General features: G+C 43.3%; 1 protein-coding gene across 2 annotated transcripts in view; it reads right to left on the minus strand.

Moving 5' to 3' along the window:
- The window catches only part of ift22 (intraflagellar transport 22 homolog (Chlamydomonas)), a 29,993-nt gene extending 10,703 nt beyond the window's left edge, over window positions 1-19,290 (minus strand). The window contains exons 1-3 of one of the 2 annotated variants that reach the window (XM_078207956.1): window positions 19,211-19,290; window positions 5,321-5,410; window positions 3,540-3,742 (exon numbers count right to left, since the gene is read on the minus strand). In XM_078207956.1, coding sequence (XP_078064082.1) covers window positions 3,540-3,717 — 178 coding nt within the window. In that variant the 5' untranslated portion in view covers window positions 3,718-3,742; window positions 5,321-5,410; window positions 19,211-19,290. Of the gene's footprint in view, window positions 1-3,539; window positions 3,743-5,320; window positions 5,411-19,206 lie in introns of both variants that reach the window. The other variant, XM_078207955.1, reaches the window with a different exon arrangement.
- Between the last annotated feature and the right edge of the window lie 1,989 nt (window positions 19,291-21,279).

The following is a 21,279-nucleotide window of genomic DNA, read 5'->3' on the forward strand; positions in this document are numbered from 1 at the left end:
TGAAGATCATGTACATCTGTGGTGGTTACTTTAGTTTTGGCATGGAGGCAACTGAGGTTAAAGAATTTTCCTCCACCTAGACAGTATTTAATACTGACACCAGAGGGCAGTTGATCTTTGATGAGCTGAACAGCTAATGTCAGGTAGATTGTGAATAGTACGGAGCTTGCTTGAACCCAATCCAAATTTTGGTGTCTGTTTTAGATCTCCCACACAGGGCAGTTGCAGTCATATCATCAAGAATCCATTGCCTCATTGGGATGAAGTTTCTTGGACATAGAAATTGTTGGAGCACAATCCATAATCCTCAAACGCTTTGTTCAGGTCAATGAGTGCAATGAAGAGTTCCTGGTGTTCATCTCGACATTCTCTTATTCATCTACCATGTCACAGGTCCCTTTGGAATGTCTAAAGCCACACTCTGGTGCTGTAAGGATTTCCTCATCCAAAACTGGCAGGACTTGCAGATAGTGAGGAGCATTGTCAGAAGCTACAGAAGGATATAGATAGGCTGGAAATTTGGGCAAAGAAATGGCAGATGGAGTTCAATCCTGATGAATGCGAAGTGATGCATTTTGGTAGAAATAATGTAGGGAGGAGCTATACGATAAATGGCAGAACCATAAATGGTGTAGATACGCAGAGGGACCTGGGTGTGCAAGTCCACAGATCCTTGAAGGTGACGTCACAGGTGGAGAAGGTGGTGAAGAAGGCATATGGCATGCTTGCCTTTATAGGATGGGGCATAGAGTATAAAAGTTGGGGTCTGATGTTGCAGATGTATAGAACGTTGGTTCGGCCGCATTTGGAATACTGCGTCCAGTTCTGGTCGCCACACTACCAGAAGGACGTGGAGGCTTTGGAGAGAGTACAGAGGAGGTTTACCAGGATGTTGCCTGGTATGGAGGGGCTTAGTTATGAGGAGAGATTGGGTAAACTGGGGTTGTTCTCCCTGGAAAGACGGAGGATGAGGGGAGACTTAATAGAGGTGTATAAAATGATGAAAGGCATAGATAGGGTGAACGGTGGGAAGCTTTTCCCCAGGTCGGTGGTGACGTTCACGAGGGGTCATAGGTTCAAGGTGAAGGGGGGGAGGTTTAACACAGATATCAGAAGGACATATTTTACACAGAGGGTGGTGGGGGCCTGGAATGCGCTGCCAGGCAAGGTGGTGGAGGCGGACACACTGGGAACATTTAAGACTTATCTAGATAGCCATATGAACGGAGTGGGAATGGAGGGATACAAAAGAATGGTCGAGTTTGGACCAGGGAGCGGCATGGGCTTGGAGGGCCGAAGGGCCTGTTCCTGTGCTGTATTGTTCTTTGTTCAAAAGTATTAGGCAATTCAGGAGAATAGATTTTCTTGGCTGCTGCAGAGGGCCAGCACAAACACAATGGGCGAATGGCCTCCTTCTGTGCTGTAGCTATTCTATGATTTTGTGTGCTGATATGAGCTTTCTAAAGGTCCCAAAGATATTAAAAGCAAAGACCCCCAGAAGAAATTCAAGAAATTATTAATTTTGGGAATTCTGAAGGTGCTGCTATGTTGTCAATTGTAGTTTATTAATAATAAATGATTGTTGTGGTGATTGTTCCTTTAAGGGAACACAACAGAAGAGGGTAATCTGGTTTGAGGGACCAATTGAGACAGAGTGGGTAATTACCATAGTGGGTGGAGTCCATTCTTTTAGGCAGAAGCTACCTAGACAGCATGTAGAAGAAATGTATGGACTGGGGCAGCCAGGAGCTGCTGGCCTGTACAGTTCTTTCTTGTTAATAAATACCCTTCGAGTTCCTAACAAAATCTGTAGCGTGCATCATTACACTGGCAATGAGGATAAGATGGATTATAGCGACACTGCCTGTGGCTGAGAAGTACGAAAGGTCAGCTTTTGAGATATTGCCAGATCCTGAGGGACAGATGCAGAGCAAACCTGGATTGGCCGGTATAGTCAGAAGTTTAGAAATACATAGAAAAAGAGAGAAAGTAACTCTCAGAAGCGAGAGCTGTGCCTTTGAGCTTAAGGAAAATAGGACTTGGGTTGAGGAAATGCAGAGTTGCTGCAGGTTTTCTTTTGAAAAAAACCCCACAGAAATCAATGTTTTAAGTGAAGAAGAAAAAATGCCCCAGGGAACTGGCCCAGGGAGCTGGCAGCTGGAAGTGGTGTTGTTTCAAATCTAGAGGGAAGGAATTTGGATAGGAGACAAAGAATTGCTGCAGTTGAACAAGTTCAAAAGCTAAAAGTAAAAGGGCAGGAAGCAGTCCTGTAGCTTTAAGAGTAAAATAAATAGAAAAGCCCAAACGAGACAATCTGTACCTGCCTTGATAAAATTGTTGCAAAATACACCTGCAGAGGGAAACCAACTGTATCTGAGCAACGATAGCCTGTGTGGAATGGATAAAGATTACTACACAAGTCTTAAAGCGGTAATGCACTTAAAAGCTGCAAAGACAAGAAAAAACAAACAGTAACGGACAGGAAAATTGGAGAAGACCTCAGATAGAAGGAAATTCTCAAAAAAGGTTGATATGCAATGAAGACTGCAAGGAAGACCCCACTGAAAGACAGTAAATGACCAAATGAGGGACAAGAAAATTGCAGAATGGAAACAAGTTAACACTTCATTGGAGACAAACCCGACCAACAGTGAAGCCAAATAGGGTTTAGCTGAAGTCAAGACAGGTAGAAATTAAGATTCCATTTGTGAAATGTATATGTCCAGTAAGAAAATGATGGATTCATGTCAGAACAAATGCAGAAATTAAAGATTCCAAAACAAACTAGAAACCATTGAACATAAAAAGGAATCAGCAAAAAGAATTAAAGCTCTAGAGAAGACCCATTATAATAACCATACCCATTATTGTAGTTCCTGTTAATGTGAATCCTGTGAAAGCACCTCAGACTACAGAATTACACCATTCTACAGGAAACAGATAAACTCCTCAAAGACTCTACTTATAATTGTCCAACTCATGTGTATAATATTTAGTTAGAATTTTGGCTTGAGTAACTTAGTTTTGAAGACTGTATAAAAGAGTTTAAGGGGGAGGGATGTGGTGATTATCCGTTAAGGGCAACACAGCAGAAGAGGGTCACCTGGCTTGGGGGACGAACTGGAACTTACCAATTGGGTAATCACCCCACGGGGAGTTCTCTCTTAGGCAGAGGACAGTCTGAAGGTATGTAGTAGACATGTAGGGACAGCGGCAATGGTGGGTTGCACTAGGGCAACCTCTGGTGGGGGGGGGGGGGGGGTTGAGGGGAGCTGCCAGTCTTTTTCCTTGTTGATAAATCCCCATTATGTTCCTGATGAGGTCTGTAGCATGCATCATTATAAAGCAATAGTGTCTGAAGTTTAAGGAAAAAACGAAAAAGCTGAAAATAATAAAATAATGACAATTTCCCAAATTAAAGTGTGAAATCACTGCCACTTTGCTCCCATCAGAGCTTGTTTGATTATTAGTTGGATATAATTGGAAAGCATTCGCCCTTGGCTTGTTATCGAGAGCAACATGGCTGCTTCCTCACTTACCCAGGCTAGGCCGCCCTCTGCCAGCTGCTGAGTTTGGCTTGTGGTGAGCAACAAGAAGACACTGAGAGTCGTGTAACCGTTGCTGCTGTACGAAGGAGGAATAGAACGTCTCAATCTCCTTCAGCTGGCTGGGCACATCCATGTTAAACACAATTACAACCCCATTGGAATCCTTCATTAAAGCTGGCCAACAGACCTCAAATCTTCAGAGAGGGGAAAAAACATAGTAAACAGAAGAGCACACAGGATGTAAACTGTTAACATGAAGGTCAGTTCAATATCCAAGTACATCTCCAGCTGAAATTTAACAATTTTAAACAATTAGTAATCTTATTTTCAGAATAGCTGAAGAATTGGTGTGTGGTTTACTTTTTTTTTAAGATCTGTTCACCGAGTTCTCATTCCCATTGCCTCATTCATTTTGTGAATTACGTAGAATATACACACACAAACAAGCCATTTAGCCCCTCAACTCTTGCTAATGTTTATGCTCCATAAAGGCTGCCTCTTACATTACTTCAGATCAATGCTATTCCCCACAATCCTCCACCCAGGGAATGGAGGAGGCAAAAATTATAGAAACATTTAATTGGAGGCCAGATAATCATAAATCAGTCAAAGGAAGAAGGATTGTGTCGACAGTTAGATGAAGAAGCAAGAGGCCCAAGTTGAGCATAAAAATCAACATGAACTGGTTGGGTCAAATGACTTGTTTCTGTGATGTATATCCTACATGAATCCATATATCAGAGCAAACAAGTTCCGTATTATTAGTTCTCGCTGGGTCAAGAGATTTCGTCCAAATTCTTTTCTGGATTTGTTGATTTCCACCATACATCTCTGGCCTCTTAATTTTGGGCTCCTCCAGAAATGAAGACATCAGATCCCTTCATAAGATTGCTGGTGACAAAAAGCTAGGTGGGAATGCAAGGTATGAGGAGAACACAAAGTGGTTGCAAAGAGATACAGACAGTTTAAGTGAGTGAGCAATAAGGCAGTAGGTGAAGTAGAATGAGGGGAAGTGTGAAGTTAATCACTTTGGTCGTAAGAATGGAAAAGCAAACCATTTTATAAAAAGGTGCAAAACTGTAAATCCTCACTAAATGGGTATGTTGTCAGCTTGGGCATGCTTGTGCAAGGAATACAATGTTAATATGTAGGTACAGCAAGCAATTGACAAAGCAAATGGAATGTTGGCCTTTATTGCAAGGAATAAAGTTTTGCTACAATTGTACAGGGCTTTGGTGAAATCCCATTTGTGCAGTTTTGTTCTCCATATTTAAGGAAGGCTATATTCGCATTGAAGAAGGTTCACTCAACTAGTCCGTGTGATGAGAGGGTTGTCCTAAGATGATAGCAAATTGTGACTAAAGCCTCTGGAGTTTAGAAGAATGAGAGGTAATCTTATTTAAACGTATATATTGTGAAGAAATTAGGCAGGGTAGATACTAAGTGGTCATTTCCCCTGGCTAAGGAATCTAGAACATGAGACCCAGGGTATCCAGTGCCAGGATAAGAGACCAATCATCTAGGACTGAGGTGCGGAGACATTTCTTCACTAAAAAGGTTGTGAATTTTTGGGATTCTCTACCCCAGAGGGTTGTAGATGCTCCATCACTAAATCTCAGGGAATCAAGTCATATAGGGAGTGTGCAGGAAAAAGGGATTGAGATGAAAGATCAGCTGTTGCCCATATTTGGATTTGTCATTCATTCTCAGTAGTTTGATGGAACAGAACAAATCGTCATTAACTGGGAAATGTAATCATTCTATTATCTTACTTCTGATCACCGGAGCAGTCCCACAGTTCCACTTCACACCCAATACTTTTCCCATTGGCATTCACATTTGGACATTCGTACTCCAGGATCCTGGAAGATGAGATGACTTTCGTTTAGCATTAATATATTAAACATAGTAAATTAAAATACAAAAACCACAAATCATGCAATACATTCATCAGAACATAGTACCCCTTTTCTGTTTTATTACAATTATTTATTCTTTCATGTGAATCACTGGTAAAGTACATCCCTAACTGCCCTTCAGAAGGTGGTGGTGAGCCTTCTTGAACTGTTGCAGTCTGTGTGGTGTAGGTACACCCAGAGTGCTGTTGGGGGTGGGGGGGGGGGGGGGGGGGGCGATCCAGGATTTTGACCTAATGACAGTGAAGCAACAGGATGGTAATTGGGGCTTGAAGGGAACTTGTAGTTGGTGATGTTCTCATGCTGCTCTTGTCCTATATGGTAGAGATCGCGGGTTTGGAAAGTGCTGTCGAAGGAACCTTGGTGAGTTGCTGCAGTGCATCCTGTAGATGGTATACATGGTTGGCAATGATTGTTGGCGGTGGTGTGGAAGTTCAAATGCTCAGATTAAAAATTCAATGCCTTCTCCGTAACAGCTGGTGAGAATGTTATCAGTTGCAGAGCTTCAAGGGAGTCTGCCTGATATTTCAGACTAACCTTCACTTGCATAGGCCCCATAACATTCTGTTTTTTGACCTTCACCAGAGGGTGAGCAAGACCAGATTTTTTCATAACAAATACCAAAGGCGAGATATGGGGATATGCAATGCAAATGAAGGATTAGCAGAAGTGAATTTTTCATCGAATGAGAAAGGGCGAAAAGCCAGGATTTAATTGGTAAATATGTACATCAATGAAGGATGCAAAAAATTGCTTGTTCCTGATTTACTGTAATTGACTATAATTACTAAGTTGTTTTTCTGTAATGTCAGAACCTCTTGCAGGACAGTTGCATGGTGATTCTCCTTGTTCACAAGTCATTAAAGGCCTCACATTGGATGCACGGTGTCTAGCACTGTTTGTGCAAGAGTTGACTAAGAGTGCCTAAAGTTGCTGATACCCAGCATCTCTGATAGTAGAGGCAGTGAATGTTCAAGATGGTGGATGGGTGCCAATCAAGTAGCTGCTTTACTCTGGAAGATAGAAGTGCTGTTGGAGCTGCACTCATTTAAAGTTGCTTTAGGGTAAAGAATGCTAGCAAGCATTGCATTACATTTTAACCAGATAGCAATGTTGAGGAAAGCGATGGAGTGCTCCCAGTGCTTGTAAACATCAGTGAATCCTGAAATTATCCTTGGCTGGAGCTCCCAAGTCACAGGTAACCTTTACCTAGATCAGAAAGTTAGTTATTAGGAGACTCACCTACCCAACATCTTCACTATTCTCACCTTTAGCATTTTGAAAGGTGTAATCCTGAAAGTGTGTGTCTACAGGCAAGATCAGAGGCCACTGCCATCTCAGTCCATTAAGGCAGAGCTAGAATGATTGGATAATTGATGGCTCAAAGAGAAGGACAAAGAAGTAGATATATAGCCAGGCAGGACACGAGAATACCTTCCTCTTTTGAAAGGAAGAATTCCTAGGATGCTCATTCACAGCCTAGAAACAGACAGCCTAGAAAGCCAGAATTCATTACTCCAAGTCCAGGGACCATTCTATATTACTTCTATTTCAACATCTCACAATTACTGTAAATCAGTAATGTAAGAATAATAGTTATTAGTTATATAAACACAAAATACTGCAGATGCTGGAATCTGAAACAAAAACAGAAAACTGCTGGAAAATCTCAGGAAGTCTGACAGCATCTGTGGAGAGAGAGTAGAGCCAACGTTTCGAGTCTAGATGACCCTTCGTCAGCCACAGATGCTGTCAGACTTGCTGAGATTTTCCTGCATTTTTGTGTGTGTGTTGTTATTAATTATTATGCATTAAGCCTGTTGCTTGAAACCACTCATGGAATTATTCTTGCAAGAACAACTCTTTATTGGACTTTACTATCTTAAACGTGCTTTAAAAAGACAAGTTATTCACTCTTGTACAAACAGCGCTAGACACCATGCATCCAACATGAGGCCTTTAGTGACTTGTGCACAAGAAGAATCACCATGCAGCTGTCCTGATGTTACAGAAAAACAACTTAATAATTATCGTCAATTACAGCAAATCAGGAACAAGCAATTTTTCACATCCTTCATTGACAGTAAAAACCTTTAATGACCTTGTCTGGAGTAAAAGGTTTGAGTAACAGATTCTAAAATAACAGATGTTAGGATTTATTTCCAACAGGAAGAGGAACCAAAAATGAGGGGAAGAAATAGCTTGTAAGCTAAGATTGGGAGAAGGAGTTGGTAGTTGCCCCTTAAGACAGAGCATAACCATACTGAATGCAATACAAGAGAAGTTATGTATAGCCCTAAGAGAGAAAGCAGAGCAACGATAGCAGCTTGATCGACTGACCAAGAAAAGTGAACAAATGATAAAAAGTATAAAGCTTTTGTGCCAGTCATCTGCAACATTTAAAAGCAACTTGAGGTTGATTGCAACCTCGGCAGAAGGTTGAAACAAAATTTAGAAATGAAAACAATTCTACCAAAAGAAACATCAATTGTCTTCAGTAATGAGACAGCTTCCATGAACAATCAGGATTGAAGTGAAGATTGTCGAGAGTAGGCCATTTCCACAATTCAGCAAAACATGGTCATAGAGTCATAGACATTTACAGCATGGAAACAGGTCCTTCAGTCCAACTTGTCCATGCCACCCTTTTTTTAAAAAAATGCCGAAGCTAATCCCAATTGCCCACATTTGGCCCATATCCCTCTATACCCATTGTACCCATGTAACTATTGAAATGCTTTTTAAAAGACAAAATTGTACCCGCCTCTACCACCACCTCTGGCAGCTTGTTCCAGACACTCTCCACACTCAGAAAAAAAATTGCCCCTCTGGACTTTTGTATCTCTCACCTTAAACCTACGTCCTCTAGTTTTAGACTCCCCTATCTAGCTGATCTGTGCCCCTCATTATTTTATAAACCTCTATAAGATCATCCCTCAGCCTCCTACGCTCTAGAGAAGAAGTCCCAGACTATCCAGCCTCTTCTTATAACTCAAACCATCAAGTCCCGGTAGCATCCTAGTAAATCTTTTCTGCACTCTTTCTAGTTTAATAATATCCTTTCTATAATAGGATGACCAGAACTGCACAAAGTATTCCAAGTATGGCCTTACCAATGTCTTGTACAACTTCAACAAGACATCCCAACTCCTGTATTCAATGTTCTGACCGATGAAACCAAGCATGCCGAATGCCTTCTTCACCTCTCTGTCCACTTGTGACTCCACTTTCAAGGAGCTATGAACATGTACCCCTAGATCTCTTTGTTCTGTAACTCTCCCCAATGCCCTACCATTAACTGAGTAAGTCCTGCCCTGGTTCAATCTACCAAAATGCATCACCTCGCATTTGTCTAAATTAAACTCCATCTGCCATTCGTCAATCCACTGGCCCAATTGATTGAGATCCTGTTGCAATCGGAGATAACTTTCTTCATTGTCCACTATGCCCCCAATCTTGGCGTCATCTGCAAACTTACTAACCATGCCTCCTATATTCTCATCCAAATCATTAATATAAATGATAAATAAGTGGACCCAGCACTGATTCCTGAGGCACACCGCTTCATAGAAACATAGAAACCCTACAGTACAGGAAGAGGCCATTCAGCCCAACGAGTCTGCACCGACCGCAATCCCACCCAGGCCCTACCCTCATACCCCTACAGATTTACCCCCTAATCCCTCTAACCTACGCATCTCAGGACACTAAGGGCAATTTTTAGCACGGCCAATCAACCTAACCCGCACATCTTTGGACTGTGGGAAGAAACCGGAGCACCCGGAGGAAACCCATGCAGACACGAGGAGAATGTGCAAACTCCACACAGACAGTGACCTAAGCCGGGAATCGAATCGCTGGTCACAGGCCTCCAGTTTGAAAAACAACCCTCTACAACCACCCTCTGGCTTCTGTCAAGAAGCCAATTTTGTATCCATTTAGATAACTCACCCTGGATCCTTTGAAATTTAACCTTATGCAACAACCTACCATGCGGTACCTTGTCGAAGGCCTTGCTAAAGTGCATGTAGACAACATCAACTGCACTGTCCTCATCTACCTTCTTGGTTACCTCTTCAAAAAACTCAATTAAATTTGTGAGACATGATTTTCCATTAACAAAGCCATGCTGACTGTCCCTAATCAGTCCTTGCATCTCTAAATGCCTGTAGATCCTGTCTCTCAAAATACCTTCCAACAATTTACCCACCACAGATGTGAGGCTTACTGGCCTGTAGTTCTCAGGCTTTTCCCTGCAGCCCTTTTTAATCAAAGGCACAACATTTGCCACTCTCCAATCTTCAGGCACTTTACCCGTGACTATCGATGATACAAATATCTCGGATAGGGGACCCGCAATTTCCTCCCTAGCCTCCCACAATGTCCTGGGATACACTTCATCAGGTCCGGGGATTTATCTACCTTCATGCGCTTTAAGACTTCCAGCACCTCCTTCTCTGTAATACCTACACTCTTCAAGACATCACTATTTATTTTCCCAAGTTCCCTAACATCCATCATAGAATCAAAGAATCCTACAGTGCAGAAGGAAGCCATTCGGCCCATCGAGTCTGCACCGACCGCAATCCCACCCAGTCCCCATCACCATAACCCCATGCATGCATTTACCCTAGCTAGTCTCCTCGACGGCACCAAGGGGCAAATTAGCATGGCCAATCCGCCTAACCTGCACTTCTTTGGAGTGTGGGAGGAAACCAGAGCACCCGGAGGAAACCCACACAGACACGGGGAGAACGTGCAAACTCCACACAGACTGTGGCCCAAACTGGGAATCAGACCCGGGTCCCTGACACTGTGAGGCAACAGTGCTAACCACTGTGCCATCATGCCGCCCCAATATCTTTGCTCAAGACAGCACCGGAGTATGGCGACATCTTGCAAGCGGTGCCCAGCATACCTTCTAATTCTATCTTTTGCTCTTGTTTCATGCTTCTAAAGCTTTATTGTGCACTCTCTCCTTTCCTTCTCTATGAATGATATGCTTTGCCTGTATAGCGCACAACAAACAACATGTTCCACTGTATACTAATACATGTGACAATCAAAAGAGCTCATGCGACATGTCAAACCTTTTGTGGCAATGTTTTGATGAAGCACTTTGTGACATTAAACTATGTTACAGGTGCTACATAAATGCAAGTTAGTTATGTTGGAGCTACCTTCTATCACCAGGATGATAGGGAGTGGGATAGCTTGATCTTGGTTTCAAATAAAGCTTGGCACAACATCGTGGGCCGAAGGGCCTGTTCTGTTCTGTACTGTTCTATGTTCTACCATTTATTTGTTCCTCTATCTCAATTACCAATCATTCTCCTTCAAACACCTTTAATTCCTTGATTAATGCCGACCTAACAAAGAGAAACAAGGACATTCCTTCTCTGCCCTACTCCCACACACCAGGGTACTCCTTCATTTATTGGGTGCGATCAATGCCTTAATTAGAGGGCAAAGATTGTCAGGGAAAGGCACTAATGAAAAGTGGAACTTTTTCAAGGAACAAATACTGCGTGTCCTTTATAGGTATGTCCCTGCCAGGCAGAGAGGAAATGGCCGAGTGAGGGAACCATGGTTCACAAAAGAGGTGGAATGTCTTGTCAAGAGGAAGAAGGAAGCATATGTAAGGTTGAGAAAATAAGGTTCAGTTGGCTCGATGGAGGGTTACAAGTTAGCAAGAAATGAGCTGAAAAAGGGGCTTAGGAGAGCTTGGAGAGGACATGAGAAGTCCTTGGCGGATCGGATCAAGGAAACCCCCAAGGCTTTTTACTCTTATGTGAGGAATAAAAGAATGACCAGGGTGAGGTTGGGGCCGGTCAAGGACGGCAGTGGGAATTTGTGAATGGAGTCAGAAGAGATAGGAGAGGTGATGAATGAATACTTTTCTTCGGTGTTCACCAAGGAGAGGGGCCATGTTTTTGAGGAAGAGAGGGTGTCACAGGCTGATAGGCTGGAGGAAGTAGATGTTCGGAGGGAAGATGTACTTGCAATTTTGAAGAAACTGAAAGTTGATAAGTCTCCTGGGCCTGATGAAATATATCCTAGGAGTCTTTGGGAGGCAAGGGATGAGATAGCAGAGCCTTTGGCATTGATCTTTGCGTCCTCACTGTCCACGGGGGTGGTGCCAGAGGACTGGAGAGTGGCGAATGTGGTTCCTCTGTTTAAGAAAGGGAATAGAAATGACCCTGGTAATTATAGGCTGGTTAGTCTTACTTTGGTGGTCAGTAAGTTGATGGAAAAGGTCCTCAGGGATAGGATTTACGACCATTTAAAAAGATGCAGCTTAATCCGGGATAGTCAGCACGGATTTGTGAAGGGCAAGTCTTGCCTCACAAATTTGATAGAATTTTTTGAGGAGGTAACTAAGTATGTAGATGAAGGTAGTGCAGTTGATGTCATATACATGGATTTTAGTAAAGCGTTTGATAAAGTCCCCCATGGTCGGCTTATGAAGAAAGTAAGGATGTGTGGGATAAAGGGAACTTTGGCTGATTGGATAGGTAACTGGCTATCTAACAGAAGACGGAGGGTGGTGGTGGATGGAAAATTTTCGGACTGGAAACCGGTTACCAGCAGAGTGCCACAGGGATCAGTGCTTGGTCCTCTGCTATTTGTCATTTTTATAAATGACTTGGAGGAGGGGGCTGAAGGGTGGATCAGTAAATTTGCTGATGACACCAAGATTGGTGGAGTAGTGGATGAGGTGGAGGGCTGTTGTAGGCTGCAAAGAGATATAGATAGGATGCAGAGCTGGGCTGAAAAATGGCAAATGGAGTTTAACCATGACAAATGCGAGGTGATTCATTTTGATAGGACAAATTTAAATGTGGATTACAGGGTCAAAGGTAGGGTTCTGAAGAATGTGGAGGAACAGGGAGATCTCTGAAGGTTGCCACTCAAGTGGATAGAGCCATGAAGAAGGCCTATAGTGTGTTGGCGTTCATTAACAGGGGGTTTGAGTTTAAGAGCCGACAGGTTGGGAACCTGTCTCGGGGGCAGGGAATTCATATGGTGTTCGTGGAAGTGGAAATGAATAGGGCTGGGAAGCATTTTCCGATCAGGGCCAGTGTGATCTCCTGGACTCGTTTCGATCGCCTCAGGGGGTCGGAGAGGAATTTCCCAGATTTTTTTTCCCCATATTGGCCCTGGGGTTTTCACTCTGGGTTTTCACCTCTCCCTGGAGATCACATGGTCTGGAATGGGGGGGTGGGGGTGAGTTAATAGGTTGTGATGAACAAAGCATCGTAGCTGTGAGGGACAGCTCGGTGGATAGGATATTAGTATGTAGATAGGCTGGTAAATTGGGCAGGGATCCTGGATTCAGGATTCAATCCTGGACCGGGGAGCGGCGCGGGCTTGGAGGTCCGAAGGGCCTGTTCCTGTGCTGTATTGTTCTTTGTTGGGTTATGCTGCAACTGTACAGGACCTTGGTGAGACCACATTTGGAATATTGTGTGCAGTTCTGGTCACCTCACTATAAGAAGGATGTGGAGACACTGGAAAGAGTGCAAAGGAGATTTACCAGGATGCTGCCTGGTTTGGAGGGTAGGTCTTATGAGGAAAGGTTGAGGGAACTTGGGCTTTTCTCTTTGGAGCGGAGGAGGTTGAGAGGAGACTTGATAGAGGTTTATAAGATGATGAGGGGGATAGAGTGAACGTTCAAAGACTATTTCCTCGGGTGAATGGAGTGGTAACTAGGGGGCATAACTATAGGGTTCATGGTGGGAGATATAGGAAGGATGTCCGAGGTAGGTTTTTTACTCAGAGAGTGGTTGGGGTGTGGAATGGACTGCCTGCAGGGATAGTGGAGTCAGAAACTTTAGGAACATTTAAGAAGCTATTGGATAGGCACATGGAGTACTTCGGGATGATAGGGAGGAAATAGCTTGATCTGGGTTTCAGACAAAGCTCGGCACAACAACGTGGGCCGAAGGGCCTGTTCTGTGCTGTCCTGTTCTATGTTTTATTCTATGTTTTAAGTTGTCCTGATGTCAGTGATTTCCTTCTGTGTGAAGAGCACATTGCCAAATAGGTGCCAGTGCTTAGATCACAGGTATTGCCAGATTGTCTTGTTTGTTCCTGGATGGAACGGATTGGCTTTTTTCTTTACAAGCATCATGCAACTGGTGACATTCCATCAATCTGGAGAGAGGCGAACATCACCACCATCTTCAAGTCAGCAAACCGGCTGCTCATCCAGCCAGTCAACTCGAGGTCCACCGCTCAGCCACATTTTACTTAAACTCCTCCAGGTCAGCTCTATCCATTGGTGAAGCCCAACAAGAACAGCACAGTGGCACAGTGGTTAGCACTGCTGCCTCACAGCACCAGGGACCAGGGTTTGATTCCCAGCTTGGGTCACCGTCTGTGTGGAGTTTGCACATTCTCCCCATGTCTGCATGGGTTTCCACCGGGTGCTTCGAAAGATGTGTTGGTTAGGTGGATTGGCCATGGTAAATTCTCCCTCAGTGTACCCAAACAGGTGCCAGAGTGTGGCATCTAGCACATTTTCACAGTAACTTCATTGCAGCGTTAATGTAAGCCTACTTGTGACACTAATAAACAAATTTTACAAACTTAACATCTCTAAAGAACACATCTTGTTTCAGACCTGACTGGAGCAGTGCTGACCAAGTGCTCACACTTATCAATTACTAACTGATTTCCTAATAGTCAAGGCAGTTGCACTCAATGTGACTACGTGTGGCATTACAGACTTCTCTTGAAAGCTGCCAGTCCTTTCCAGTGCCAGGCTATAGTGTGCTCTTTCTTCAATGCTTAGCATTCAAAGGTATAGGGTTTCACTCGGAGACTAAATAAACTCTACAAGGACCCCAAATAACAGACATTCCCAACACACCCCCACCTCCCCACCCCCGCTGGAAAACCAAGGGTGGGGTTGTTAGTAGAGACATGTCCGAGCTTGGCTTGAAATTCACAAAACATTTCAAGAGGTTATTGGATAGGCACATGGAGCACACCTGAATGATAGGGAGTGGGATAGCTTGATCTTGGTTTTGGACAAAGCTCGGCACAACAACGAGGGCTGAAGGGCCTGTATTGTGCTGTACTGTTCTATGTTCTATTTACAGCAGTGACCATCAGATGGCAGCCTTAATCTCTGGTGGATTTTCTCTCCCTTGCCCATAGTGTGATTAATTACTGCAATCTGTTTGCCATTTGTGCTATGAGTAGCAAACACCCGCATCCTCCAGGTGGATGTAGCTCAGTCAGCGGGCTACTTTGAGGAACAAAGATTTGTAATAAAATGGGAAATATATGCTGGCAACCTGATTTTAACTGTAATTTTAAGAGATCGTTTCAACTATGTTGTATTTGTAGGTGTTAGGAATAAAATATAGCTTTCAACTATATTTTGTATCTGTGTGTCTGAGAAAGATGAAACTGGGTTTGGTTTCATTTGAGAGGTTGTGTGAAATGGAGCTAAGAAGTCGCTACTCTGTTTGTATAACCTGCATTTTTAATTAAGCTTTTGTTGCAAAGTTGAGTTTGTGAAGTTGACATTTGCTATTGGTAAAGATGTAAAAATGCTACAGAAAAAAACATTGCACTGTCCCTTGAAAAACTGTTTGTTTCAGTGCTTGGAGGTTTAAGATGCAAAGTACATACAGAGTCCAAGCTAAATCATTTGTATCAAAAGGTCAAGCAGTAGTCTTGACAAGACAGCCTGTGTTTTTTAATGTTGCCCAATTTAAACCAGGCACTCAGATACCACGAACCTATAAGATTTGAATTTGATGTTGACAACATCAGACCAATCCTACTGCAGGAAAATTGATAGGTCATCACAGGTATAAAAAAAGAGTGCGGGGGAAGAACAAAGAACGACAGGAACAGGCCCTACACCCCTCCAAGTCCGCGCCGCTCCCTGGTCCAAATTAGACCATTCTTTTGTATCCCTCCATTCCCACTCCATTCATATGGCTATCTAGATAAGTCTTAAACGTTCCCAGTGTGTCCGCCTCCACCACCTTGCCTGGCAGCGCATTCCAGGCCCCCACCATCCTCTGTGTAAAATATGTCCTTCTGATATCTGTGTTAAACCTCCCCCACCTCACCTTGAACCTATGACCCCTCGTGAACGTCACCATCGACCTGGGGAAAAGCTTCCCACCGTTCACCCTATCTATGCCTTTCATAATTTTATACACCTCTATTAAGTCTCCCCTCATCCTCCGTCTTTCCAGGGAGAACAACCCCAGTTTACCCAATCTCTCCTCATAACTAAGCCCCTCCATACCAGGCAACATCCTGGTAAACTTCCTCTGTACTCTCTCCAAAGCCTCCACGTACTTCTGGTAGTGTGGCGACCAGAACTGGACGCAGTATTCCAAATGCGGCCGAACCAACGTTCTATACATCTGCAACATCAGACCCCAACTTTTATACTCTATGACCCGTCCTATAAAGGCAAGCATGCCATATGCCTTCTTCACTACCTTCTCCACCTGTGACGTCACCTTCAAGGATCTGTGGACTTGCATACCCAGGTCCCTCTGCGTATCTACACCCTTTATGGTTCTGCCATTTATCGTATAGCTCCTCCCTACATTATTTCTACCAAAATGCATCACTTCGCATTCATCAGGATTGAACTCCATCTGCCATTTCTTTGCCCAAATTTCCAGCCTTCTGTAGCCTCTGACAATGCTCCTCACTATCTGCAAGTCCTGCCAATTTTGTGTCGTCCGCAAACTTACTGATCACCCCAGTTACACCTTCTTCCAGATCGTTTATATAAATCACAAACAGCAGAGGTCCCAATACAGAGCCTTGCGGAACACCACTAGTCACAGGCCTCCAGCCGGAAAAAGACCCTTCCACTACCGCCCTCTGTCTTCTGTGACCAAGCCAGTTCTCCACCCATCTAGCCACCTCTCCCTTTATCCCATGAGATCCAACCTTTTTCACCAGCCTAACATGAGGGACTTTGTCAAACGCTTTATTAAAGTCCATATAGACGACATCCACGGCCCTTCCCTCGTCAACCATTCTAGTCACTTCTTCTAAAAACTCTGGCATGTGGGAGTTTTTTAAGGAACAGTTGTTAGGGCTACAGGACAGGCATGTGCCTGTAAAAAAGGATAGGAAGGGTAGGATTCGAGAACCGTGGATAACCAGGGAAATTGAGGGACTGGTCAAAAAGAAAAGAGAGGCGTATGTTAGGTCCAGGCAGCTAAAAACGGAGGGAGCTCTGGAGGAGTACAAAGAAAGTAGGAAAGAACTCAAACGGGGAATTAGAAGGGCAAAAAGGGGTCACGAAATGTCCTTGGCAGACAGGATTAAGGAGAATCCCAAGGCATTTTATTCACACGTTAGGAGGAAAAGGGTTGTCAGGGAAAAAATCGGACCTCTCAGGGACAAAAGTGGGGAATTATGCTTGGAGCCCAAAAAAGTAGGGGAGATCCTAAATGAATACTTTGCGTCGGTATTCACAAAGGAGAGGGATGTGTTGACTGGGAGTGTCTCGGAAGGGAGTGTTGAACCATTAGAGAAAATCTCCATTACAAGGGAGGAAGTGTTAGGTTTGTTAGAGAATATAAAGACTGACAAATCCCCAGGGCCTGATGGAATCTATCCAAGGCTGCTCAGGGAGACGAGAGATGAAATCGCTGGGCCTCTGACGCAAATCTTTGTCTCGTCACTGGACGCAGGTGAGGTCCCAGAGGATTGGAGGATAGCTAATGTGGTCCCGTTATTTAAGAAGGGTAGGAAGGATAACCCGGGTAATTATAGGCCGGTGAGCTTGACGTCCGTGGTGGGGAAGTTGTTGGAGAAGATTCTTAGAGATAGGATGTATGCGCATTTAGAAAGGAATAAACTCATTAACGATAGTCAGCATGGTTTTGTGAGAGGGAGGTCATGCCTCACTAACCTGGTGGAGTTTTTTTTTGATGAAAACAGGAGAATAACTGAAGAACTGCCACCTCTCAAGCCTTGTGAGGGAGAGCAGTTCTCAATTCTGCCAGCTTCAGATATATCTTAAGGGAATGCACCATCTAACTAGCGAAAGGTACCAAATCAGAAAGAACTTGCAGGCAGAGGAATCAACAGAAGACCGCCAAAGGTTTCTGAAAGCCACTAAACCTGATTGTATATTTTGAGAGTGACTGAAGTCTATTATTATATTTGTTTGGTTAATGAATGAGTATTGTATTTATTTGAACAGCGAACCATTAGGATCTTATTTTATTTGGTATGTTATTTGCTCAGTTTGCTTAGTTAAAGTTCCCTGTTGGTTAAATCAATAATTGTTAAGTGTTCATTTTAAAGTGAGTGTCAGGTATTTCTGTTAGGTAACCACTAAACCCCACTGAAGAACAGTTCACACTTTCCCACACACTTAACAGATTACGAGGAGATGTATTCCTCTTTGGGGGATTCACCGTTACTTCTCAAAAAGGGGGTCAACCTTTACATCGTAAAACTTTACAAACCTTGAAGTGAAGAGCTGTTACCAAGGATGTTAGTAGTTTCGGGAAGTTAAAATACAAATAAGGTAGAAAAAAACTGTGCTATTGGATAGCAACAGGGATCCAGAGAAACAGGGAGAAACAGAAAGCAGTTTTAGTTCAGTTGGCCTGTGGATACTACTTGCTGAATCAGAAAGTCCCAAAACCAGGGAGTGGAACAGAAAGGGGGTCCCAAGAAGATCTTCTAGTCAAAGGAAACGAATGGGAATCTGAGAACGGTCCTGTTAAGAGTGAGGAGCAGATGAAAAGGTGGAGTTAAAAGGCAGAGCTGCAAAGAGCAGACTTGGAACAAAGTGGACTTGCAAGAAGCCAAAAGATCTGAGGAGACAGCCAAAGGTTGGTGACTCCTTGATGCAGTGAGCTCCTGGTTGGCACAGCCAAGAAAGGGTATGTGAAAGGTATAGCCTAAATGCATGAGAGATTCAGGTGAAAGGAACACAAGGAGCGGTTGAAACCCTGGAGGTGAATTCTTGTTAAGATGTCAAGGTGAAAGTGCATTTGGGACAAGTTCTTCGAGTGAAAATTGGAAACCTCATGTGAAAGACATAGTTTCCATGAGACCAATTGGCTCACAGTGTGACGAGTGTCTGGGGGGACTTGATGAATGATCCATAGTATCTTTTTTTGGGTGGTACCTGTTACTTGGTTTCAAAGTGTGATGTGTCCGACCACAGGTAGCCTATTGGTTCATATAGGTTTTACTTACTGTGAACATTAGAGTACAAGATTGATTTTGTAACTTGTGTTATCCTAATCAATCTATAAAGATATAGGTGAGGTAAAGGAGTAGTATACTAATATTTTCTTGTTTAATAAATGTTTTATTCCTGTGACTCTTTAGTAGCTGCCCTCCTCGTTCCTGAACAAAAAATAAAAGTTACGGTCTATCAAGCCAGGTTCCATCCTGGGATTTGACTTGTCCAGTAGTAACATCCAGTTGGGATTGTAATAGGTTGTACAACAAATTAATTTCAATAATTGTATGTTGAGGAAGAGCAAGTCTGAAACTAGCCTATACCTTAAAACAGGTTTATTTCCAAGACAGCAAAGTCACAGACTCACCCAGTTCCTCCCAGATACTCCAAGTGAACTGGTTCAGATACTCTTAGCGATGCCCTGATCTTCCCCAAGTAGGGACAGCTATGCTTAATTACCAATTTACAGCATACATTTCAGTACAACACAAATTCAACATTAACGCACGTGTTTTAAATAAGATAATAAAGTACTCACATACCTGACACCTTGTGTTGGGCTGTAGTCACCACCAATGGCTTCAGATGCATCAGACAGAAAATTTGCTAGAACAGTTTTTCCACTCTGTCAATGACAAATTCGGGGTTGTGCATAAAAATACAACACACATATAATCCAACAGGAATGTATGTGGATGACTGCATCATCATGATTTTAACAAAAACCTGACGGAGGGTTGATCATAGAATCCCTACAGTACAGAAGACGGCCATTTGGCCCATCGAGTCTGCACCAACAACAATCCTACCCAGGCCCTATTCCTGTAACCCGACATATTTACTCTGCTAATCCCACTGACATGAAGGGGCAATTTAGCAAGACCAATCAACCTAACGTGCACATCTTTGAACTGTGGGAGGAAACCGGAGCACCCGGAGGAAACCCACGCAGACACGGGGAGAATATGCAAACTCCACACAGTCACCCGAGGCTGGTCCCTGGTGCTGTGAGGCAGTAGTGCTAAACACTGTGCCACCGTGCCATAATGGCAGTTAATGAATTCTCCATGCCTGGCTGTACCTTCCACCATTTTCTCTGTTCAGGTCATCATAGTGGTGGTGGGGTTCTTATCACCCTGTCCCTCTGCTCCTTTGGCACTTTTCTCCTGCTTTGAACATCTCATCTTTTCCATCCCACTCACCTCTCTTGCAAAATTTTCAACTCTACCACCTTACCAACATGAAGGGCATTTATATGGTCATTGGATAAACATATGGATGATATTGGAATAGTGTAGGTTAGAGGGGCTTTAGATTGGTTTCACTGGTCGGCGCAACATCGAGGGCCGAAGGGAATGAGCTGCCGGATAAAGTGGTAAATGGTAAGTGGTAAAGTGGTAACTTTTAACATTTAAGAAAAACTTGGGACAGGTTCATGGATGAGAGGGGTGTGGAGGGATATGGTCCAAGTGCAGGTCAGTGGGACTAGGCAAAAAATGGTTTGGCACAGACAAGAAGGGCCAAAAGGCCTGTTTCTGAGCTCTAATTTTCTATGGTTCTATGGCCTGTACTGCGCTGTAATGTTCTATAAACACAATATACATTTTCACACTGAGATATATCTTCACTGCTTTCCTTCCTCAGCCTCTATCTCCTTTGCCAAATCTATGACCCACTGCACTACCAAAATCCCAACAGTCTAGCCTTTGTTCAGCAACATTTCAACAGATACAGATTCACTAAAATACACCCTCTACAACTTTGAATTTTAACAATTAGAAAATCACTATTCGCTACATGCACCCTCTAGAACAATTAGAAAATCACAATTCACCACAGCCACTACAACTTTAACAATTAGAAAACCACAATACAATCAGGCAGAGTCAAAATGGTTTGGTGAAAGGGAAATTATGTTTGACAAATGTATTAGAGCTCTAATGGTGTAACAAGCAGGCTGATTAAAGGGGAATTAGTAGATCTAATGTATTTGGATTTCCAAAATGCATTCAACAAGATCCCACATAAAAGTACAAGAGTTAATGATGTTGTGGAAGGTTAGCATTGGTGTGGATAGAGGACTGGTTAATAGGAAGCTGAAAGTCGGGGTAAATTGCTCATTTGCAGATTTACAATCTGTAACTTGTGGAGTGACACAGGATTAATGAGTTGAAGGGGCCGGTTGTGTTTTCTGTTCTTACCTCAGTAGATAAACACCAGTGCACCAACCACACATAGGGGTGGTTAATGCAAAAGTACCTATTAAGGATTTGAGAAATTGGTACAGTTTTACACTCGGAGAACCTGTACACATGTTGGAGTTGGGAGCTCCTCAGAAGTCTGATTCATGATTCATTGCAGCACTTTCCCTCTGGTGACGTGCACAGAAAACATAACCACACACCTTAAACAGAGGCCACACTAGCACCAAGTGTATTGTAGTCACATTTACTAAAGGAAGGCAAATTGTGGGGAGGGTATAACTAGCATACAGTGGTATGTAGATAGGTGAAGCAAGCTAGCAAAAAACAAAGGGGAAAAAAGAGTAAACATTCCCTCCATTTCCACCCTGTTTACAGCTTTCACCCCTGACTCACTGCATCAAACGGAG

Source organism: Mustelus asterias, unplaced genomic scaffold (genome assembly GCF_964213995.1).
Source record: "Mustelus asterias unplaced genomic scaffold, sMusAst1.hap1.1 HAP1_SCAFFOLD_2946, whole genome shotgun sequence".
Taxonomy (NCBI): Eukaryota; Metazoa; Chordata; class Chondrichthyes; order Carcharhiniformes; family Triakidae; genus Mustelus; species Mustelus asterias.